We start from the raw sequence: 25,451 nt of genomic DNA, 5'->3' as shown, positions 1-25,451 counted from the left end.
ACCTACCTAAGAGCCAACAGTGGAATCACTTTCCAAGTGTCCAATCACTGACTGTCTCCAGGCAACTATTGGATAAACTGCTTTTTTTAATCAGTCTTTTAAAAAAAAACAAAACACTCTGCTTCCTGTCAGGGCAGCAACAGAGTCTATTTTCTCTGCCACAGCAGTCCAAGTGCCAATCAGGTAATTGTAGCTGGGCACAGGCTTACTGAGCAAATCTCTCAGGCAGTGGGTAATGTGGCTCTGGGGCCCTAGTGAGGAGCAGAGGGAATAAACCGAGGAAGAGTGACATAATGACTAAGACCCAGGCCTTGGTCGCAAAAGCTCTAGGGTTTATCTAAGGAGGCAGATCCCACCCAACCATACGTTCATTACAATGAAATATGACGACTTTTCTAACAGAAGTGAGTACTAAACGTCAGGTGTACACAGAGAAGGAAGGATTAATGGGCTTAGAGGAATCAGGGAGTCTGTCTCAGAGGCTGTCATATTTAAGCTCTGTCTTAAAAGGATTTGTCCCTGTAGAAGTGGAGAAGGGGCATTGAAGGGTGCCCCTACCTCAACAGCCATTCTCCCCTTTCTTCTGAGGAATAGGACCCAGACTATTACCTGGGGACACTGCAGCCTCCCCTGCAATCAGGAGTGGCCATGTTACCGAAATTCTGGGCAATAAAAGGGAAGTAGAAGCGTGAGGAAGAATTTTCCAGAAGGCATCTTATAAGGAAAGAATGCACCCTTCATTTTCCATTCTTCCATTCTGCTTCCTGGAGAGGTGATATGATGATGAATCTTTAGCAGCCATGTTGGACCATGAGAAAAGGGGTCTAGAGGTGGTGGGTTCAAGTGTTCAAAGAAACCTAAGTCACAGACCTCCAGAGTTTACAACTTATGGGGCTCCCAAATGGCACATGACTTTATTAGTTCATAAAGTCCCTTCTTTTAGAAGAATTTGGGGGCAAGTTCCAAAATCAGAGGACATCTGTGAGTCACCACCCAAAGTCTCAGAAGAAATTACTCACTCACTGAAAAGCAGGCAGGTTCCTTGCAGCCCCTTCTCACCTCAGAGTAAAGTGCAGCCTCTACAGCCCCTATTTTGTGTAAGAATTTTAACCCAGAGTCCAGGCTCAAACATAAATCCCACAGTCCTCTCTGCCATTTCTCCTAGAAGAGGAGTTCTTGATTTGTCTGTGCCTTGGTCCTAAGAGGTGTAGTGCATCATCATGCAAACCCTACTCTGAGTGGCCTGCAAGAATATTCGAGAACTTCTGACTCGGTTGGCTCCCTTCCCCACCCCTTCCCCCCACACATACCTTCAACACACCTGGAGAACTTTAAGAATGTTTCTACTCCACCTTTTTTCAAAACATAATCACAATAAAAGCATGTGTTGTGTATCCAAGCAAGCCCTTGTCTCAATAAATTAGCATCAATCTAATTCCCCTGCTCAGCACCCTTCACGGCCTTAGCTTACATATTATCTTCACTATGAGTCCTTGTCTGCCTAAAGCACTTTTCTCTTAAGCCCCCCATTCTTTATCTTCATAGTACTTATCCCAATTTGCAGTTATGTATTTACTATTTAAGCTCCCCCCCACTGCATTGTGCATTCCATGTGGGAGGGAATTATGTCTATTTTGTTCATCATCTAACCCCGGTTCTTAGCACTATGCCAGGCACATTGTTGGAGCTTAGTAAACACTTTTCAGGAAATGAATTTTAAAATTCGTTTAAAACACTTTCACACCTTAATGCTTATTTTCACCATTAATGCTTATTTTTAGAGTTTACACTGATGTGAACTTAGGAGCGATAGCCAAGCGTCCCAAATAATTATTTTCACATTTTAAACCGTTTGACTGAGCCTATCCTAGCCTTCATTCAATTTCCTATTAGAATAAAACAATTGTTTGAATACCATTTTTTCAAATGTTTCTTAGGGAAGGAAAAGAGAACTGTGTACTCAGCACAATAAATATTCCTTGGTACAGCACAATTCCTTGGTAAAAAATAAGGCTGAGGATTTTTTATAACAGTATTGGGTCACGGAAATAAAAATGCTACAAATCCTCTGCCCTTGACTTTTATTGAAAAAACAAGTGCAGATCTATTCTTACATGGCCCTCCTAATGGGCTATTTAGGGATAGATGGGTGGGGTATGTCCCTAACTTCTAAGGTTGACCAGGAGGCCAAGCTCATCCCACAGTAGCTGCACCAGGGTAACTATCACAGGCAGAACGCAGAACGGTGGAAACATGGAGCTTTCTCAGGCTAACCAATATTTTATTCTTAAGTTCCCAACACAAATATAAGGATACGATTTTGCTAATAGGTAGTATAAGTTTAGGGGAAGGTGTTAGCCAAGATATTCCTTAGGTGCATGTTATATGACAACATCATCTCGTTTTTTTCCCTTACGCCAAAGATAATTCCCTGAGATACGACGGCTATCCCGTCAGGATTAGCTGCATGAGGACATTTCTTTGGGAGTGTTGTTTTCAATACTGCAAACATGGAATTTCACCACAGCAGAACTGAACTCCATGACATCATTCTTCCTTGCAGAGAGAGATATAACATCTCCTCATGTCCAGGCAGAGGTCTGTCCAATATTCTGTCATTTTCTTTTTTTAAAAAAAGAACTATTTTTTTTCTTGTATCACCTAGTAACTCTCTAGTTTAGGCTATTTTTATATTTCTCAATCACTTCAAAACAAAGTTCTATTATCCTTTCCTTTCCTCACGTAATTGCACTGAAGTCATCCTTTTTCCCAACCCCCCCCACACACACAAAAGGATCATATCTCGTACCTTTCTTTTGCTTCAAAGGTAAACACACACACACCCTTAGGAAAAAATGGGGGGAAATAATATAAACTTATATTGCACATTTTTCTAAATCATGTAATAATGTAATAGTGAATTGTATTTAAAAAGAAAATCTAGTTCCAACGAGAGTAGTTTAGTCAAAAAGCAACAAGTATTAAGTGATTCAGTCTTCAGCCATGAAAATAAAGGCCAAATGATGAGGGTGAGACTCGAATGCAGGTGACAAGGATGCTGACCACAAGCCAAGCTTCCCAGAAATCACAGAGATGCTTTGTTCAGACCCTTCAGTTCTTCAGGATGGGACCTGGATACCTGTAGGCGAGGTTGCCAATCTCCTCTCTTGGAAGGACCTGCCTCTTGGCTGAACTCAACAACAAAACTGTTCCCAGGTGAGATCTTGTCCAGATGGGAGAACTCGCAGGTAAAGGTGAAGGAGCTGTGGCAAAGGCCTCAGACAGATGTGCCAACGGCACTTACACACATCAGCACTGAGAAGCGATATCCCTTCGCATCCATATTCAAAGAACAAAACAGACCACACAGGTATTAGGTCCTTCCTCAAACTCTCTGGGGAATGTAAAGTATGGAATAAAGCGCCTTCTCCGTTAGAAAATGTTAAAAGCACACATGGACTATGCATTTATTCATCCCCAGTATGAAACAGGCGTTGGAGATAAAATTATAACAAGAGACCCATGGTCCCTAATCTCATAAACAAAAAATATTCTAGAATATCTGTCCTCTTAAGAAATCATCTGATAATGAATCAGCAAGCTTTAAAAAAATTAAAAAGGAATTACTTACCCACTGGCCACTTGCCCTAATAACCTTCAATGGAATGACTGGGAGCTACGGGAGTAACAACAGGAGACAGAAACCAGATTCTAGCAACCCCGAACTATAGACAACCCCGATGCCCAATTTCACCTCAGCAACGTGAGGCCTGAAGGCATCAGGCGAAGGTGAGGAGCCTGATTCTTCTTGCCTGAGAGCCTCAGTAGCACCACCTACTTGGTTTCCAGCCCCCTACCCAGTGTAACACTGAGGTGGTCTGTCCAAGTGAGGAGAGCCCCTGGGTCCTGCAGGTGAAAGAGACAAACTATGGGGAATAGTCTAGGGAGCCACAGCTTCTGAAATCCACATCTGCCTCCACATGGGGGTTGGGGACCTCTGCACAGTCACAGGTACAGAAAGCTCAGTCCTTACAGAAATCTTTATACACGGTCCTAAATGTGGGCAGCAATGTAGGGGATCGGATAACAAGGGCTGCAAAGTCAGACAACCTGGGTTCGAATCCTGATGCTAACAAGTACTTACTGACTAGGTGACCCTGGACAAGTCTCCTAACTCGTAGAAGCCCCAGTTTCCTCAACTATAAATTTTGCGTATCTGGATACGTATATTCGTAGAAGTTAAGAAAGTATACTTTGGATTAAAGTTCTAGTTCTGCCACTCACTTGTGACTTTGGGCAAGATATTTAATTGCTCAGAGCCTCAGTTTTCTCATCTGAAACGGGAATAATAATAGTACTTATAAGGGGTTAATGGATACATAGACTTTGTAGCCTAGTGCCTGGCACATAGTAAGCACTCAATAAATATCAGCTTTTATCATCAGGAGCATCAATTTCATTACCATCGTTATCATTATCATGTTACTCCTAATTATGACACTTTTAAGTTTCTGAATGGTCCAAAGCAAAAAGAAAAGCTGCCAGGCCAATTTCCAGGAGCTGCCTGGTCCCACCTAGCACTGACTGCCACCCAGAGAATGACGGCCAGATGTCTGCATCATGGCTCCATTGTATCTATCAGTGGAGAGCAGGGGGCCAAAAGATCCAGTTGCTGGCAACACATGCCCCACCCTATCCCTTCTTGGTGGCCAGAGCTCAGTCTGGCCATTTGGAGCTTGCTTGATGCAAACTCGGTTTCCAGGGAGATGATGGGGCAAGAAAGTGCCAACTCCACCTCCCATTCCACTTCCCCTTTCCCCAAATCTGTGGGACCTCACTGTTCTCCTACCACGTGACAGCATTGTGTCATAGCAGCCCTTGTATACAAACAAGCCAGACTATTTAAATGTCATTGTGAGAAAGATGCTGCCTGCTCTGATTTACATATCCATTCAGACCACTACTCCTTTCTGGATCTAGCCAGAAAAGTTTGCATTCCTCTTCCTCAGCTCTCCATGCAGAGCTGGAGATCCATAGGCAAAGTTAAATCTTTGTTGTAGTAAAAAGATATAAAAGTCATCAAGTCCCTACAGAGATGGAGAACTAGAATGACTATAGAACTTATGGCATATGTTCACCTGTCACTACGTAGCAAATGTCATAAGTTACTGGCCACTAAATGCTACATTCTCTCAAAGGTTACATATAAATTTTCCTACTGCCAAACAATACATCTTTTAGTCTTGGAGAGCTAAGCTGCTCTCGGTCCTTTTAATCTTCAAAATCAGGTCCCGGTTGAATAAGAAAACAATTCTAGGTGGGCAGCGGGAAATGATCCAAAGTGATGAACTGATCCCTCCCAGCACTAGTTCCCATTCATGTGAAATATGGATGAAGACAAAAATAAGATTATATTCATACCCAAGCCCCACAGGCATGCTATGATTAAAGTTAAAGGAGTCCAGAAACCTCTCCAGTTGAGAAGGAAGGCTGAGTTGAGTTGAAATTTCCAACCCCTCCCTAAAGGCCTGGCAACCTGTTCCAAATCACAACTGAAACCAAGCTGAAGGGACATCTGTTTCTCCAGAAAGTGTTTGGCATTAAAAAGAAGAACTACAGCTTAGAACAGATAAATATTGTTGTGGGCGGAGAGGCAAAGGGGAGGGGGGACCAAGAAATTCAGAACTGTCTACCTGCTAACAAACCCTTGTAACTCAATAAATATCATCAGGGGAAAAAAAACAAAGGAAAGAAAGAAAAGAAGGGAGGAAAGAGGAAGGAAAATAAATGGGGGAATTATTCTTTTTCCTAGCAGGAGTTGACACAACTTCAGTGAACAAAACATTGCTACATTTGAAATGAATATTGAGACAGCCACTATTTGTACAATGATTTAATATTGGATTGTCTGCAAGAGGAGAGACATTAAGCATTTTGCTTGGAGTTTGGTAACAAAGACTATGCATTAAACTTAAATCTTCAGCATAATATTGAGGAATAATTTTCTAAACCTTAGTGGACTACCAGGATCATTTTATGAGTAAATACTACAGGTTTTATGCTGATCCCTAAATCTCTTTTAATTCAAGTTAGAGTAACACATAGCATCTACTTAACTTCTAGTCCAGGTATCCAGGTGAGATAATAGAATGAGATCAGCAGGTGATTGAACTATATTTTTTACACTAGAAACTTAAGGTTCTGAAGATTTTCTTTCAAAATCAGCCCTAGTTATTATTAATAACAACAATAGCAATAACAGTAGTATTAATGATGGTAGTAGTGGTGATGGTAGTAGTAATATTAATGGTAATAATAATACTAACCATTACTTATACAACACTTCCTAAGCACTGGAAACTATTCTAAGCAGTTTAAACTGCTTAGAATTAACTTATTTAATCCTCACAGAACTCCTATGAGGTAGGTAAGCTATTATTAGTACCCCTGTTTTACAGATGCTTTCAACAATATCTCTCTGTTATTTTTGTTAACAACTAGAGCTATCTTTCAAAGAAAATATTTAGAATGAAATGGAGAGGAAACACAGCCTGTCCAAGGTCATACGGATAGAAGGCAATAGACCCAGGATTCAAACACAGGCTGACCAGCGCCGAAGTCTGACTTCGTACCCACTGTGCTGTCCTTACCGCCCCTTTGCTTAGGAAGGCGTTCTAGAAAAGGAATCTGGAAGGAAGTTGGTCAGTCCCCCGCCTGCTGGTAGCCAGAGTTAATCTTTGAAGTTGCTGTTTCCTTTAGCAGTCTCCCCAAACCACATTAAGACGTGCAGCTATAGGAAGTCATGGAAGTGTGGCCCTGATGTTCTCACATGGTCTGTGACCTCCAGTAGGGTTTTCACCTGTGCCAGCTAAGGCAGAAACTGGGGGTGGGCTGAGGTGGGAGCACAGTTCCCAGGCCACCATTTCCTGCCCAGTAACACAGTCCTCAAATGGCCAAGGCTGCCGGTGAGAAATTCCTCACTAACGAGTTATCTCCTGGAGCTTGTTCCTTGAGGCTTTATTAAGAATGAACGTTTTCTCGCCAAGTCATGACTCCAGGAAGACCAAGGACTGAGGAGGACAGACAAGCTGCAAAGTTTGTTTATTAACCTGCTGCACCCAAGGGAACATTTTTCTGAAAGGGTGAAATTCCTGACCACTCAAAAGAAAAAAAAAAAAGGCCTGTGGGAAATTTAATCACCAACCGAACAAAAGTGGAAAACAAAGCTCTACCATTGAGGATGTTGCCAAAGACAATGGGGCCCCTAAAAGAGATGCAATTGTCTCCAGATAACAATCCCCCCGGGAATTCGGCCCGCACTAAGTACCACATTATTGCTATATTAGCCGAGGAATCTTTGTTCACCGGGCAACTGCGTGCAAAACCATCTGTTACTGCTCCTGGGTTCCCTTGGTTTGCAGACGCGGCATTTACATTTCAAGAGGAACCTCCGGGAAGGAAGAGGGGAGGTCTCCACCTCTCCCTGGAGCACACACCTTTTTAGACAGCCTGGGAGGGGAAGCTCTCCTTTCCGTGAAACCCAACTCCACAATTGAAAGGAGATAGGCTGCTTCAATAATGCACACGCGGAGCAGAGCGCCAAGGCTGCCTAGTCCTAAAGCCAGGCTCGCCCCGTTATGGCTTTCACATTCTCAAATTGGTGTACACAGTAAGGTATCAAGAATAATAACACACTGTCCATAGAGGCTAATGGGGCTCTACTTTCTTAAGAAAGCCCTTCTTTTTTTTAAACCTGTGCAACCAGGACAAAAGCTGATATTCTGTATCGCACAATATTTAGCCTGGAATATACCACCACTTAAAAACAGACTGTGATCTTCTGGGCTGGAAGAGATGTTTTAGGTCTTGATCTAGGTGGGGACTATAGCAGTATATACATATGTCAAAATCCAGGGAACTGTGCATTTAAGATTTGTGCACTTTCCAGTATGTAAGTTATACCACAATACATTTTTTTCAAGCAGAGTATGTCCATGTTACTCACAATTAAGGAAACTGGGAACAAACCACTTGCCTTCAAGAATTGTAAGACTGCTCTGCCCTTATATCCTCCCCACACCACCATCCACATCCAAAATCTCTCCTGAGTTTTAAAGTTCAAGAACATAAAAAATACAGCTCTCTAACTCTCAACTAAGCTGGTGACTACAAATGCCTCTCGTGGGTCCTGTGAGCCCAAGTATGCAGCCCAGAGCGAGCACCTGTCACACCCCAAGCCCTCCCAACCACATATCAAAAATAAAAAGCCAAGGTCTTTTTCTCATCTGGTCTTCAGCTATCAAATTATGAGAGACATGATTGGGGTTTTTAGCAACAGAGCCTGGAGCTTATTCCTTTGTTTCTTTAACCCTGTTTTTAAATAAATGTTTCTAAACTCTGCCTAACACTCTCGTTTGCATGAAGCAGGTTAACTCTGTAAGGTGCAGGCCTCTGGCTGGAGCATTAGAGCAGCGTTAGTGAGGCGGTTTCCGCAAGCAATTCAGCAGGCTGAAATCCGTACTACCGTAGCTCTGTTACTCCAGCGGCATCTTGAGATCTGCCGTGCCACAGGAGGGTGTCACTAAGTGACAATCTGAGTACTAACAGGCTTCACCCTTGCTGGGTCATGACTTAGCGGTACATTTCTTCCTTCGAATTACCGGGCAGGGAGGGCTGCCTGTCCCTGAGGAAAACAGGGTCAAATTCGCCTTCTGCTAAGCCTCAAGAAAGGCCTCCCAGCGAAGCAGAGGCTCATTGCACAGATCCCAGAGGGTCACCTTTCCCTCCGGTCGCGCCCTCCAAGCGTCCTGGCCCCCGCAGACACGTCATTTCGGGAAGGGCCACCAACCTGCCTCTACAGATAGGCATCGAGAATCAGGATCACCCAGCGAGCGCTTCCTGGACTGAGCCGAGAGCGCCAGTGATTTCCCTGGCCTGCCACCGAGTCATTGAAGAAGTGAAATATGCCCACGGGGCCGGGTACCCGGCACCTGGGAGCCCGCCCCGCTGCCTCTGGGATGAAGTAGGGGCTGCCAATGGCTGGGCAAACGTCTATGCGGATGGCGCGCTCGCAGGTGGGTCTTGCAGGCTCCCCGGCCTTGTGCGCTGTGCCAGCCTCACACCTGACCTGGGGCCAGGAACACAGCCGGAGGCTCCGGAGGGTATGCGCTTGGGTGGAGAAACTGCCCACTCCGCTCCAGAAGAGAAGGGCGGGGGGTCAAGAGGCGGAAGGCAGAACCGGGAGCAGGACTCCCGAAATGCGGCGTCCGCAAGGACTCCCGGGGCTCGCGCTTCCTGCGCCTTTGCGGCGCTTCTGCTCGCACTGCGCTTCCCTTGGCAGCGCCTGGAAGCGGCGGGAGCTGAGATTTGCGCTGCTGGCGGGCAGGAGGCGCGGGGGACCGCTTCCCGTCCCCACACGCACAGCTAGACTGCAGTGTCCCCCATTCGCGCCCACCCTCGCCCGAGACTCCAGTGCCAAAGCGCCCAGGAATCGCAGCTCGCCCGAGGCCCCGGCGGGTGACCCGGAGCAGCTGGCAACAGAAAATGGGGGATGCGGGGCGGACCTGCCGTCCGTGTGTTGTGCGGGTCGGTGGCTCCGGACGCCCCTGCAAGGCCGCCCGCCAGCCGCGGGCACCTACCTCGATCCACTTCTGCGCCTCGGAGAAGGCGGGCTCGGGGGGCGGTTCGGGTTGCAGGGGCTGAAGAGCTTCTAGACCGAGAGCGGGACAAGCCATTTGCGAAGCCCCGCGTCCACTCGAGCGTTGGGCCGCCGGGATGAGGACAGCCGCCGCCGCCGCCGCCGCCGCCGCAGGAGCGCGCTCCCCGCCCCTTCCCGCCGGCCCGCCCGCCCTCCCCTCCCCTGGCCGCCCCTCCCCTGGCCGCCCCTCCCCCGCCCCGCGCAGGTCCCGGAGGAGAGCCGCGCGCTGCCGGAGGACGGCGCCGCAGCTGTTCCCTGCGCCGCCCCGGCTCGGCCGCGCCGTGAGTCCCCGGCGGGAGCGAGCGCGGAGGCGCCGGGAGCTCTCTCTCCTCCACCTTCTCGGGCCGCTCTGCCCGGGTCCCGGGGTGGGGGGGAGAGGTGTCAGCTACCGACTAAAAATAACCGAGAGTGAGCACTGGGTGTCTCCCTCCCTGCCCACGACGGGACTGGGAGAGGGACTCGGCCAGCCGCCGGGCCCGCGCCCGGCCGGCTGCGGAGGGCCGAGCGGGTCGGGGTGCACCTGGGGGACGCGCGCCGAGCCGGGCGCACAAGTCCCCGGGGAGCCGGCGCTGCCGCAGCGGGGCAGGGGGACGCGCGGGCAGTGGCCGCCCCGCACCTGCAGTGCCTCCGGGCCACAGAAGCGGGGTCAAGAGGGGCAGACCTCTGCCCCGGCGCCAGGGAGTGTTCAGTCACCTGATCTTTTTGTAAGAAAAACGACCTTTCGAAGCCTTTTTCTCTCCAGACAAGCTACTTGTGTCCCAGTCTATTGATTCATTTAACCCATGTTTATTGTGCACCTACTATGCGTCAGGCACTGGGGTAGGCGCGCGCTGGGGACCCAGAGATGAAAACAGAAGGAAAAAAAGAAAACATCTCTAAGTCCTAGCCCTCGAAATAATTACATTCTATAGGCAGTGGGGGGCGGGGCAGACAATAAACATGTAAAACAAAAGATGATAATTTTAGAGAGTGATACATGTTAAAAAGATAAAAGAAGAGAAGATAATAACTTGGGAAGAGAGAGTGCTGGCTACCTTCCAATTGCCCCTCCACGCTTCACCTGGGAGGCTGGCCTGTGTCCAGGTTCCATTAATGAGAGAGAGGCAGGAAGTCAGAGGGTGGAGGAAAGGGAATTGGGGTATTTATGCTGCCCTTACTGCAAAAGTCTAGGGGATTGGCTGCACCAGTCCGCAGAAGGCTGCAGCTCTGTCTGGGGCCTCTCCTTGGGTTCCCTGGAAGGTTCCCTGTCTCCCCTTGTCGCACCCCTCTTCCCCAGACCTGGTGGCAGTAAAGGCTTCCCTATCCCATCCTGGTTTCCTCACCCTACGCACTTCCTCCTAATGGTCTCTTTATAAATTCTCAGCCACTCGGATTTCCATGAGACCCCAACTGATAATCAAGGAAGGTTTTTCTGACAAGAGGATGTGGTGAGGTGACATGAATGGGAGAGATGTTAACCATGCAACAATCTGGGGAAACATTTCCAGATGAGTGCAAAGGCCTTGAGGTAGGAATGAGCTTGGTGGGGATCAAGGAACCCACAGAAGGCCAGTGTGGTGAGGAAAGAACCAGATGGGAATGACAGCATGGAAGAGGCAGGCCAGAACCCCAGGGGGTATGCCAGACTGCAGTGGGGATTTGCTGCATGGTCATCCGCTGGTGAGCCCATTGCTGGGTACTGTAATAGCTCAATACTCTCATCTAACTTAAAGCAAATAGATTCACATTTTGGAATGGCTGCTGGCAAGAGGGGTTGGACAGGGCAAGAAGTCCATGAGTGCCTCAGCAGTTAAGTCTCTGTTCCCTGTTAAGAGTCCAAGTTTAGTCTTTGTCCAATTCTATTGCTTTAATAGGGGGATGAAACAAAAAAAGCGAGCCTGAAATTCCACCATTACCAGCCTTGGAGTCAGAGAGACTTTGGTTTATTTACTTTTGAAACACTTATATGGCACTTACATTGTGCCAGGCACTATTCTAAGTGCATTTCAAATAATTGACTAGCTCATTTCAAGCCTGTAGGATAGACTGTTATTATCCCTATGAGGAAACCAGGACACAGAGAGGGGTGTCACGCAGCTGGTGAGCAGTGAAGCCCAGATTTAAGCCTAGACAGCCTGGCGCCAGATCTGCTCTTCACCGCATACCAAGTTGCCTTGCTAGTCCTAGGCCAGACTTTGCCACTTACAGTTTGTGCCTCAGTTTCCTCATCTCAGATGAGGTTGAAATGGCCACCCAGCAGAGTCAATGTGAGGAGTAAACAGGGTTTCTGAATGTCAGAGGGCCAGAGCTGGGCTTGGCAAATAGTGCTCAGTACAAGCCAGCTGACCATCCCTTCCATACTGCCCTTCCGAAAAGGAGGGAAGGAAGAGAAGTTACAAAGAAGGGTAAAGAAGGCAAGCAGAGGGAAGAGGCTGATAAAACATAGTCAGAAGATGACCTTGTCTCCATGAAGACACATGGCAGAATAAATAATTCACAAAATGACTCCAGCACGCTAACACAAGATGCCACTTTGGGCAGCTTCCACTGCATGGAGTAACTCGGAGGAGGGGAAGCCAGTTGACCTAAATGACATCTGAATCCATTTAAAAATGAGTATTAAGATTAAATCTAGGGCCATCCCCGTGGCTTAGTGGTTAAGTGTATGTGCTCCACTATTGGCAGCCCAGGTTCAGATCCCAGGCGCGCACCAATGCACGGCTTGTCCGGCCATGCTGAGGCGGCGTCCCACATACAGCAACTAGAAGGATGCGCAACTGTGACATACAACTGTCTACTGGGGCTTTGGGGAGAAAAAGGGAAAAAGAGGAGGATTGGCAATAGATGTTAGCTCAGAGCTGGTCTTCCTCAGCAAAAAGAGGAGGATTGGCATGGATGTTAGCTCAGGGCTGATCTTCCTCACAAAAAAAAAAAAAAATTAAATCTACCATATCTCTAAAATATCTGCTATCAACATTGGCATTCAAACTAAAACATGTTTTTTTTTCTTTCTGTGAAAATACTTTTTGTGTCTTTTAAGGTTTATAATCACAAAGTAACATCTGCTTTTCCTGGACTCTATTACCAATAACAAATTCACATAGATTACAAAAGACCCAAAAATACAATCATAATAGAATTCAAACCTAGTGCCATTATCAATAATTTTTACAAATCATTATGAAGAACCTACTATGTGTAAGAGACTACTCCCAATAGAAGAATCCACAAAGGGACACAGACTTTTCCCTTTAGGAGCTAATAGTTTTGTTAGCGAAATGACATTTTCATTTTTGTATAATATGGTTTTCAAATATGAAAGTAAAATATGTTCACTGGAGAAATTTTGAAAAATATAATGAAAACAACAAATCCAGAAGAAACCCCACAATTCAGAGATAATCACTATTTGGGGAGTATGAAGCAACATTTTGATTGGAAAAACTAACCATAAGACAAGGTACTCTATGATAAATGCCAAATGAGGGATATAGCATATTCAAAGAACATGGATTTTTTTTTGTAATAGATTTATTGAGCTATTATTCACATACCATACAATCCACCCATTTAAAGTGTACAGTTCAATGTTTTTTAATATATTCACAGAGTTATGCAACTTTCACCACGATTAACTTTGGGACATTTTCATCTCTCCAAAAAGAAATCCCATACTCTTTAGCCACCATCCCCCAAACCTCCCATGCCCCCACACCCTGGCAACCACTACTGTCTCCATAAATTGCCTCTTCTGGACATTTCATATAAATGGAATCATACAGTATGTGATCCTTTGTGTGTGGCTTCTTTCATTTAGCATAATGTTTTCAAGGTTCATCCATGTTGCAGCATGTATCAGCAGTTCACTCCTTTTTATAGACAGTATGCCATTGTATAACTATACCACATTTTGTATATCTATTCATCAGTTGATAGACATTTGGGTTGTTTCCACTTTTTGGTTATTATGAATAATACTTCTATGAACATTAATGTACAGGTTTTTGTGTGGACATATGTTTTCGTTTCTCTTGGATATATGCCAAGAAGTGGAATTGCTGGGTCATATAATAACTCTATGTTTAAACCTTTTGATAAACTACCAGACAATTTTCCAAAGTGGCTACACCATTTTACATTCTCATCAGCAATGTAAAAGCGTTCCAATTTCTCCACCTCCTTGCTAACACCTGTTATTTTCCAACTTTTTGATTATAGCTATCCCAGTGGGTGTGAAGTGGTGTCTCACTGTGGTTTTAATTTGCATTTCCCTGATGACTAATGACGTTGAGCATCTTTTCAAGTACGTATTGGCCATTTGTACATCTTCTTGGAGAAGAAGAAGACATTTCTTGGGAGAAATGTCTATTCAGATCTTTGTCCATTTTTTAATTGAATCATTTCTCTTTTTATCATTGAGTTATAAGAGTTCTTTATATATTCTAGATAGGAGTCCCTTATCAGATATATGATTTGCAAATATTTTCTCCCATTCTGTGTGTTGACTTTTTACTTTCTTGATGCTGTCCTTTTAAGCACAAAAGTTTTTAATTTTGATGAAGTCTAATGTGTCTATTTTTTTCTTTGGCTGATTGTGCTTTTGGCGTCGTGTCTAAGAAAGCATTGCCTAATCCAGGGTCATGAAGATTTATGTCTGTGTTTTCTTCTAACAGTTTTATAGTTGTCACTCTTACATTTAGATCTTTAATCCATTTTTAGTTATTTTTTGTAGAAGCAAGGGTTTTGAGGTCAGACAAACTTAGTGTGATAGTCTGAGTCTTCTGAGAAGCAGCCGCCAAGATGCAAGTGTTTTATTAGGGAAATGACTGTGAGAGAAAATGCTGGGCAAGCAGTCAGAGCACAATGCAAGTCTGACCTGGAATGCAGAGAGGGAAGGAAGGTCAGGTAGAAGTGTCATCGTAAGCTGCCTTTCAGTACCAGGAAGGTTCAGCAACCATCAGGAGGTCAAAGTCAGCCAAAGTCGGCCGCCAGAAGAGTCCTGGGTCTCCCAGGAACAATCCTGCCTTAGTATCCCTGCCATATTTAGTAACTGGCTGGGAGCAGCCCAGCGGGAAGCATGGCTCAATGCAAACATGGCAATGGAGTTCAGAGCACAACAGCTGGGACCCTTGGTCAGTTAAGCTCCCTGAAGGGTGCATTTCATGATTGCCACAGTTAAGTTTGAATCCAGCCCTGTCACTCATTATGTTACATGAGTGAAAATGTTATTTAACCTCTAAGAGTCTCAGTTTTGTTGATAAAACACCTCTTTCCTTGCTTGGCACTTAGAAATCAGTGGTTAATAATAACTTTGATGACATTAGGTATTAAAATATGTATATCTATTAATATATGAAATGAGGTAAATCAATTAGACGAAGACTAACTCTAAATTTCATTGTGTATAATACTTTGAAGACTTATGGTTGGTGATAAATAAGTGTCCTAAATTTCTCATCCTCCAAGATCTGACTTAAATGTCACCTTTCTGGTGACTTCCTTAGCAACAAAGTCAAAATTAGTCACCTATTCTGTGTTCCCATAATGTAGTGATTCTCAACATAACAAAGTAGGTATGAGAATCTTTAGGGAGGGTTTTGAAAAATACTCTGAATTCATCATTGCTTTGATTTTTAAAGCCATTTAAAAATGTGAATAGCAATTTTAATTTTCCAGACTATGACAGAATGAATAACCTTCCTGCTACAAAACTCCTATAAATGCCACACAAAATATAAAAAATGTTCTTTACATAAATAGCTGTGCTCAGTAGAAATTAACAGAAATTCCCCAGGAGGCAAAATAGAGAAAAAACATAAAACTGGAGCAGCAAGCTCTATTGAATTGACCCTTGACTGTCCTATGGAGAGACATTTCTGCTAGACTTAGAAATATAGGGCTAGGGTTTTAGTACTAGAAGTTGATGTGCTGGGCCTGTGCCATGTGAAGAATTGGAACTGAACAGCAACACACACGCCCTCCTCCCACAGAGACACACGTGCACTCCTCCCACAGAGAAAGAATGAACTGGAAAATATTCCACCACCACCACAGAAGGAGACAATTAGGAAGCTTCTTTGTCTTGACCTCACCTCTAGGGGGCAGGGTACAGGTGAACCTCCCTTGAGAATGTGTAAACAAAAGCCTAATCCTCTTTATAAACAACATACACATAATCTAGGACCCCCCCGCCCGCCAAGCTAAGAAATTAACTTAGAATTTAATTTGTTCTGGGACCTCTTGGGTACCTAGAAGAAGCAAATGTAAAATCTCTTTAGAAGACATGCCATCCATCCAAACCTTACAGGACTCTCACAGACAAACCCTGCTGAAGATGAGCTTACAATCCAAAAGTAGAAAATGCATGCAAAAACCATACAAACTAAACAAAATTCAAGAGACACAACAAAGAATCAAATCAGGCTCCTCAGAAATTCATTTAATAGAGCTATCAGATAAAGGTTATAAAATAAATTTTTAAATGATTAAAGACATAGGATAATGAGTCAAAAAATGGAAGAAAATAACAAAATACAATAAAAAGGACACACAGGTATGAAAGAGTATGAAAAAAACAACTAGAAAAGTGTAATCATAAATTAAAAACTCACAAGATGGGTTAAAGTACAGACTAGACACAAGTGAAGAGAGAATTTTTGAACTGGAAGATAGATCTTTGGAAAGTATATGAAATGAAGCATAAGAAAATAGAAAAAAATATTAAAGAGAGGTTATAAGAATATGAATATCCCACAAAAATTTCTAGGAATTATAGAAAGAGAGAAGGGAGAAAATGAGGAGAGGCAATATTTCAAAAGATAATGGCTTGAATTTTTTAGAATTAATGAAATACATGAATGATTAGATTCAGAAAGCATAATGAGTCCAGAATAAAGTATTATATTTATTAAAAAGAGACATTATTTAATGATGATAAGAAACACTGAGATAGCTGCTTCTTTATACTGATACCATAGCACATATAATACTGTACCATGGTTAGATGTATAGTAGGAATCAGTCCTTTTCTTTGAGACTGGTGCTATCCTAGCTTAGCCCTAAATGCTGAATATAGGAATGAATGAATGAATGAATGACAATGGCCAAATGTAACCTAGAACAAATAGTTTGAACCGGTCTATAGTGAAGGTCAAATACACTTCTAACATATTTATTTTTAATCTTTTTAATTTTTCAATTACATTTGTTTCACAAAATTTTAAGGAGATTTCATAAGAGAAATGCAAGTGAAAATTATACTGAGATAGCACTTCTTAACTGTTGATTTTCTGGGTACTGATTAACTCCATAAAATCTGAAGAGTCATGTCATTCTTCAAGTCTAAAAATTCTCATTTCTTTCAAAGTTTCCTCCTTCTCATTTTCTTTCTCCTAGGACTCCTATTTGTTGGAGTTGTTCCTCTTGGTGGCCCTCTACGTCTCATCTTTTCTCTTTTATTTTCCATTTCTTTGTCTTTCTGCTTGATGTTCTTTTTGTGTATGTGTGAGGAAGATCAGCCCTGAGCTAACATCCATGCCAATCCTCCTCTTTTTGCTGAGGAAGACCGGCTCTGAACTAACATCTATTGCCAATCCTCCTCCGTTTTTTTTCCCCCTTTTTCTCCCCAAAGCCCCAGTAGATAGTTGTATGTCATAGTTGCACATCCTTCTAGTTGCTGTATGTGGGACACTGCCTCAGCATGGCCAGAGAAGCAGTGCGTCGGTGCGTGCCGGGGATCCGAACCCGTGCCACCAGTAGTGGAGTGCGCGCACTTAACCACTAAGTCACGGGGCCGGCCCCTCTGCTTGATGTTCTTAAGGTGACTTCCTTAAACTTATTATCTAGTCTTTGTATTGAATTTTTAATTTTAGTAACTATAATTTTATCCCTAAGAGTTTGCTTGTGTTGAGTATTGTTTTTTCTTAGCATAATATTCTCGTTTTGTGGATATATTAACTTCTTAAACCTGAGTATACCAGAAATTTTAAATTTTTTTCTTCCAGGGTGATGGAAATGTTTTCCATCTTTGTGGGTGGTAGTTATACAGTTATATAAATAGGTACAAATTCGATGAGCTCTACACTTAAGTTTTGTGCATTTTACTTTCTGTAAATTCTACCTACCTTAAAAAAAAAAAAACTGACTTTGCTGTTATAGGAGAAATGATAGCAAGGGTAGATCTGGGTTTTACTGGGCCCGAAGGTTTTATAAATTACAAATACAAAATTAAGTTTGAAAGTGAATATTTATTTAGAATGACGAAAGAAATAAATTACCAATTTTAAGAAGCTGTCAAATCATAACCATTACCAAATTCAGAAAAACAACAAAATTATTTTTGTTAATTAACTGCCTGACACATCGTTAGAATGCTTTTTTCCTACCTTTTATGTGCTGCATCATCTTGGATTACTTCTTCATATAACAACATTTTGTACAATCGTTTTCTGTAGAGAGAAGAGAGAGAGAGATTATTCAGTCTTGTCTCTAGCATGGTTAATTGACAGTTGGTTTGGTTTTTTTCACTGAAATTTTCCTTTATTAGACTTTATATATTTATGACAGGAAAAAATAAAATAAAAAAATCACGATATACATTACAGTACAAAAAGGACAAAAGCAATGGATTAATATTTTTAGTTACATTAATATTCTTTAAAATGGGGAAAAAAATATGTGAAAAGTTGATTCCAAAAAGTAAACTCTGCAAAGTTCAGATGTTAATTTGCACTAAGAATAACAGCGTTGCAGTAATTCAAGTTCTATTTCTTATTTTTACAATCACTGTGCTATCATTGTTTATTTAGAAGCTACCGTTTAAATGCGGGGTGTATATTATCACAGGCGTTAGAGACACGCTTGTGTTTGAAGGAAACTGGAATGATCCTGAACCATTAAGAACTTATTCTCAAAAAAATGTGTAGCCGCATCAATGTGTGTCTGAGGTTGACTGTATAACTGGGAGTTTATCAATCATAACTCCCATGTGGAATATAATACTTATTAAAGGATGAGTAATAAAAAATGGACTAATTTAAACCTTATACATATGTATGTTATAAAAACTCAACAGTAACAGTAGTAATTGTTTTGAACTTAGACCAACAGAAGATTTTGTGGGAGAGGAGTATTTTATCACTAACAAGGTTAAAAGTTGCTGGCACATGACAATATTAAAATCTGGATTTTTGTTATTGATAGTTCAGAAAGTTTCTTTCAGCTGCATAATTCATTGTTGATAACATGATATAAATTTTAAAGATTGTTATCAAATTTCAGAATACCTCTATCAAGTTTTTTATATGAGTTATAAGATTTCAGGCCTTTCAAGTCTCCTATAATTCAGTCATTGTAGTAGTGACCCATCTTAAATGCTCTTTGAATCAATAGTTCTCATTAACCATTTTGTCATGAGTATTCCTATGATAGTTATGCATTGAGTTTTATGTTACCTTTGTCATCAGTATTTCATGTTAATTCAGCTGGAAACACAATCATAGGAGTTCTGATTAATTATGTTTCGTAAAATTCCCATAAAAAATGTACAGTGTGTGCTGAGGGAATGCAAACTGGTGCAGCCACTATGGAAAACAGTATGGAGATTTCTCCAAAAATTAGAAATAGAAATACCATATGACCCAGCTATCCCACTACTGGGTATTTATCCAAAGAACTTGAAATCAACAATTCAAAGAGACTTATGCACCTCTATGTTCATTGCAGCATTATTCACAATAGCCAAGAAGTGGAAGCAACTCAAGTGCCCATCAAGTGATGATTGGATAAAGAAGATGCGGTATATATGTATACAGTGGAATACTATTCAGCCATAAAAAAACACAAAATTGTACCATTTGCAACAACATGGATGGACCTTGAGGGTATTATGTTAAGTGAAATAAGCCAGACAGAGAAAGACAAACATCGTATGATTTCACTCATATGTGGAAAATAAACTAACACATGGATAAAGAGAACAGATTAGTGATTACCAGGGGGGAAGGGGGTTGGGGGGTGAGCACAAGAGGTGAAGGGACGCATTTATATGGTGACTAACAAATAATAATGTACAACTGAAATTTCACAATATTATAAACTATTATGACCTCAATAAAATTTTTTTAAAAATGTGCAGTGCGTTTATAATTGTATACACTGCATTATCAAGACTATTTCCGATAGGCTAGAACTTCCAATTGGACTAGAATTCATTAAGAATCAGGTCTCCCATTATAATTTTACATGTCTGATGATGGAAAGAATTTTCCACAGACTAGCTCCTGGCTCCACTTCAATCTTGGGTCTAAACCACACCCACATCCCAGGGTACCAGGCACCATAGGACATGGTCATATCTCAACCCAGTCTTTGACCCAGCACCTTTGTGTCACCATGCTTAGTGAATTGGCATAGTGGGCAGTAGGAATATTACTAGAAGTTATTCCTGTGTCAGAACAACTGGCAATAACATATCCATACACAAAACTGTGACCCATTTAATATATATGCCACTAAACCCATACTTATTGTATCCCCAACTCAACTTCCCCTCACCCAGACCCCAAGAATACCTGCAGCCATTCCATCACCACTCGACAGGAGGGGCCTTGTGATGGAGGGCAAAGTCTGAGTGGAAAGAGACAGCAGTCTTAACCATTTGCAGTTAAAATGTCATTTACAAACATTATAAGAATATATGGCCATGTGAATATTCTGAAGTCTCACCAGGGATTTGGAAGAGGCCAACGCGAGCGAGGGGACGTGAAGCTTCAACCTCCTTAGCTCACCGGTTAATGTGCCTCTGGATGAGAGATGAACACAAGCTAGATGAACTCGCTTCAATCATTAATTCAGAAGAGCTTAGTACTCTCCAGAATAGCTTATTCCTCACCTGTTAATTGAGTGCCTGGATGTTCAGACAAAATATATATTAACGATATATTGTATTCCTAAAATAAGACCACATTGACAGAAAAGTAAAATCTATTTGAATGTCTATTCTTTATAGCAAATGATGATTAAAACAGTGATTTCTGGGGTCCGGCCCGTGGTGTAGTGGTTAAGTGCCCGCGCTTCGCTGCTGGTGGCCCCAGTTCTGATCACGGGTGCAGACCGAGGCACCGCTTGTCAGGCCATGCTGTGGCGGCATCCCATATAAAGTGAAGGAAGACAGGCACAGATGTTAGCCCAGGGCCAGTCTTCCTCAGCAAAAAGAGGAGGGTTGGCATGGATGTTAGCTCAGGGCTGATCTTCCTCACAAAAAAAAAAAAAACAGTGATTTCTGCATGTCATGAGCTCACTTAGTAAAGAATACAATTTTGTGTGGGGACCACAAAAGCTTATTAATGATTTTCAGATCTCTGCAATTAGATGCTTACACTTTCTCTCTTGTGTCTGATACTTACAGACACTTCAACCAGTTTAAGCACGTACCCGATAATCATTTATTATCGTGTTATTAACTAAAGGTAAAGAAATTTAAGAAGGAAAACTAAACATATATGGGGAGAGGGGTGGAATAGTGCAGTCATTTCTAAAATTATACTCATGGGAGCCTGTTTCCTATTCAGTTCAAATGCCAGGCAGGATGGCTGCTTCCTCTGTTCCCATGGAAACCTCAGTCTTGCTGAAGTTCAAGTTAATTTCTTACTGCCATCTGCCTGTTGAGCTACAGGGCTTTCTCCAGCTAATAGCATGCAGAGGCCTGTTAGGAGGATGAAGTTTACTTAGGAACTCCCTGGGCTGTTTCCACAAGAGGTCAAGATTGAAAACAGATCCAGCTGAACCTCAATACTGAATTTGCTGAAGGATGAAAGGAGTTTATATGCTGTGTGAGCTTTAAAAAAAAAATTAACCTATGTTTAATGCAAATTGACTAGATGGGATATTAAAAGTAGTTCACATGACATTGGACAAAGTTTGTAGAATGTTTTATGATCCCCTTAAACTATAAAATTGCCGTATTTCTATGTGCTTCTTGAAAATGTTAATGATATCTTGACTCAAAGGTCACGAGCCGGTGACCAGTGAATCAGCTCTGGCCAGCAGACATGGTTTTTTTAGCCTGCACAGCGTTTTAAAACAATGCCTGAATTAGTTGCCAACTTCTAGAAATTAGGAAACTTCATGAAAAGAAAAAAAATCCTCTAGATTTCCAACATGAAAACTCGGCTGATGTGCTGGGGTCTGCATTGTGAACACCAGAGCTCAGGAGCAGGTGGCGAATGGGAGAGCCACGCCCCTCCCAGAGCTGCCCTCCTTGTCACTCCTGACTCTTCCTCATTTGCCTGCTCGGCCTCTACTGCGTTTGCGTTCACAATTCCTGCCTTAAATTCCTGTAATGCCCGCTTCCTAAAGAGTAATATATAAACTTGAAAACTCGATCATGTACCAGCTCGGAGAATACAGTATTTTTACCAGCCTAACACACACAGTAGCAAAATAATCAATCCTTTTCACCAATCAGTCAGTGACATTAATCACTTTTGTTTGCTTCTCTAGCATTATCTCTCTAGCAGAAATTAGCTGATGTAAATAATTTGCAATGCTGTCCATCAAGTATCAGCAAAGGAGAAGACTGTTAAGCATGTCGGCCTTTCTGTTCTCCACCTAAGAGTGTTTATTAATAATACTCACCTCCGTTGGTTGGTTGCTTACTAAGCGGCAGGCACTATGATTTACAGCAACTCCTTATCAAGTCACTAGCATGCTCTCCATTTTATAGATGACACAACTGAGGTTTAAGAGAATCAATCATTTGCCCAAAGTCATATAGGTAGCAAACAACAAACTCTAGCTTCACTCAATTCTTTCTGATTCTAGAACCTGCACATTGCACTACTACTGTTTATTTATCCTCATTTTGGTTAAGCGCATTCACCAAGACTTTATTTCTATATTTTTAAATCAGTTTTAGAGTATGTTAAGGATGAAAAAAAAAAGTCTATGACTCAGTCTTTACCTTCAAGGAATATAGAATTTCAATGAGAAAGAGAATTGTTTTAGCACATTTTATTGCCTACACTGCCCACAAACAAATAAATATGCAATTACAAATAGGATGATATATGTTATTTTAGAGGGAAGTAGAAAGAAGTATGATAATGCATAGAATTGAAGCAAGAGTTAACCAGAAGAAAAAGCATGCACACAGACATTTGGAAGTACAAGAAAGCATGATGCTTTTGGAAAATTGAACGTAGTTGGCGTGAGCAAAGAACAAGAACAGGCATCTCACAGAAGGATTAGTACAATTGGCCAATAGTGTGATGGGATGATACTCTGAAATATTAGCAGATGTTTTTAAATGGGTATTTACTTTCTCCCTTTTCCCTTCCCTGCATTTCAACAGCTCAGTGTTCCATATTGACTGCTTTTGGAAAGTGGGGGTGTGACAAGGCAGATGGAGCCTTCACCAGCCTCACAATCCCACTCAAGTGCCAGCCTGTCACAGGGCAACAGAATGATGCCTGTGTCCCAAAGGGGACCTCAAAAATGGCGAAGTGAGTTGTCAGAAATAAAAGCTTCAGGGGCCGGCCCCGTGGCTTAGCGGTTAAGTGCACGCGCTCCGCTGCCAGCGGCCCGGGTTTGGATCCTGGGCGCGCACGGAGGCACCGCTTCTCTGGCCACGCTGAGGCCGCGTCCCACATACAGCAACTAGAAGGATGTGCAGCTATGACATACAACTATCTACTGGGGCTTTGGGGGAAAAAATAAATCAATAAAAAAAAAAAAAGAAAGAAAAGCTTCTTCTGGAAAGGAATAAGGGAAATCTTGACATCGTTATGTCCCTTATCCTTCAGGGGCACAAGACCAAGGACCAAATGGATAAAGGGCCATCTCATTCCAGTAAATACTGGTGTGGAAAAAGTGACATTGTCAGTCAGTTGGATCCCCCCAAAACACACACCAATACTCATACCCAATGCCTTCAACGCTTAGTCCCCTGGAATTTGGCTGTGATCCCAGAGAGAAGTGTGTGGAACTGAGATTAAATTTCCATCTCCCAAGTGGAATGAGGACTCAAAGGCTGAGAAAATAGGCTGAGTACAGAAAAATAAAGAAATAGTGACTTTTGCACACCCTGAATTGTGGAACAAGTGTCATATCATCTTTTAGAAATCACTAATAATCACAGATACACAAATCTGTTATGATTTGTTTTGCCTAACAGATTGACAAACATTAAACAGGCTGATAATTACCAGTTTGTGAGACTGTTGGGGAATAAGCATTCACAAATACTGTTGGTGGGAGAGTAAACCAATGTAAATGCCCTTGAGGGCATTTTGGCACCATATATCAATTCTAAGGAAATTGTCGGACATGCACTCAATGTATAAAGAACGTTCATTTTGATGTTGCTTACAATAGTGAATAATTACAGCAGCATACATATACAACAATAAGAGGTTTATTAAAAAAATTATTAAAATGGAACAATATATAGCCATTAAAAACCATTGAGGGAGTTCTATGCTTACTAACATATCCAATGCTTATAATATATAGTTAAAGGGGAGAAAAGCAAGTTTCCAAACAGTGTGCATATTATGATTATATTCTTGTAACTACACGCTTATAATTGCATAGAAAAATTCTGTGAGGATATTCACCATTGTGTTAACAGTGACAATCTTTTTTTTTTTTTTTAAGATTTTATTTATTTATTTTTTCCCCCCAAAGCCCCAGTAGATAGTTGCGTGTCATAGCTGCACATCCTTCTAGTTGCTGTATGTGGGACGCGGCCTCAGCATGGCCAGAGAAGCAGCGCGTCGGTGCGCACCCGGGATCCGAACCCAGGTCGCCAGCAGTGGAGCGCGCTCACTTAACCACTAAGCCACGGGGCTGGCCCAGTGACAATCTTTGATTAATATGATTATGAATAATTTAAATTTTCTTTCCATTTGACTTCTCTGTATTTTCTAATTATTTTACAATGGACATGGATTACTTGTGTTACTATTTTCTTAATTTTATTTAAAAAAAAAAGTAATTGAGGATGGCTAAAACATACCATCACCGTGGATGAACAATAAGGGTGGGAAATGGAGAGGCACTTAGGGATCAGATAAGCTCAAAGACTGACGTTTGTTCTGCCTTATACATCACATAGGCATTTTTTTCCAACATCCCAGTAAACAACGTAACTGTAAAAATGACTGAGCCATTTCTCTCAGCAGGCACCAAGAGACCTTGAGAATTAATATAAGAGCCAATATCAACATTTTTTATTCTCATGTAAATGGCTTGTATACAGATGATTTTTTCCTTTGCCTTTGTTGCCTAGGCAACAAAATATACAGTAGCATGTCTTTAAGGTGGTAACTATCTGCTCTCCATCCTATATGCCACAATTATTATCCATACTACTGGTTCTCCTACTTTTATTCAGAGCCAGCCCAGGTGAGGGTCCCATGGACTCCCAACAACAAGGTAGTGATTGTTAAAGCAGAACCTGCTCCCCACCCTAGTACCCTTCTCCCTGGAAAAGAGGCACTTGAGGCTTGACACCTCCTGCAAGCAATTCTAGTATGTCTCCCCCAGACACTTCCATTCTGATCTGTACTATTTACTTGTAACAAACCACATAGCACCTTGTCACATCCTTTTTCTAGGTTTAACATTTCTAGGCCTGCTGTAGCAAATTACCACAAATATGGGACCTTAAAACAACAGAAATTTATTCTCTTACAATTCTGGAGGCTAGAAATCCAAAATCAAGGTATGTTGTGTGGGGGAAGGCACGCTCTCTCTGATGGTCTAGGAGAGAATC

General features: G+C 42.3%; 1 protein-coding gene across 13 annotated transcripts in view; it reads right to left on the bottom strand.

The window, feature by feature from the left end:
* The window catches only part of LIMCH1 (LIM and calponin homology domains 1), a 322,854-nt gene extending 313,060 nt beyond the window's left edge, over window positions 1-9,794 (bottom strand). For 10 of the 13 annotated variants that reach the window (XM_004419009.3, XM_014786985.2, XM_087434245.1 and 7 more), the window contains exon 1: window positions 9,639-9,793. In XM_004419009.3, coding sequence (XP_004419066.1) covers window positions 9,639-9,734 — 96 coding nt within the window. In that variant the 5' untranslated portion in view covers window positions 9,735-9,793. Of the gene's footprint in view, window positions 1-9,638 lie in introns of all 13 variants that reach the window. The other 3 variants (XM_004419008.3, XM_087434251.1, XM_087434246.1) reach the window with 1 other exon arrangement.
* Window positions 9,795-25,451: the final 15,657 nt, after the last annotated feature.

This window comes from Ceratotherium simum, chromosome 8 (assembly GCF_057802395.1).
Source record: "Ceratotherium simum simum isolate JZ-2026a chromosome 8, ASM5780239v1, whole genome shotgun sequence".
In the NCBI taxonomy this organism is placed as follows: Eukaryota; Metazoa; Chordata; class Mammalia; order Perissodactyla; family Rhinocerotidae; genus Ceratotherium; species Ceratotherium simum.
Note: the sequence above shows the minus strand (reverse complement) of the source record. Positions and strands in the feature narration are given on the sequence as shown.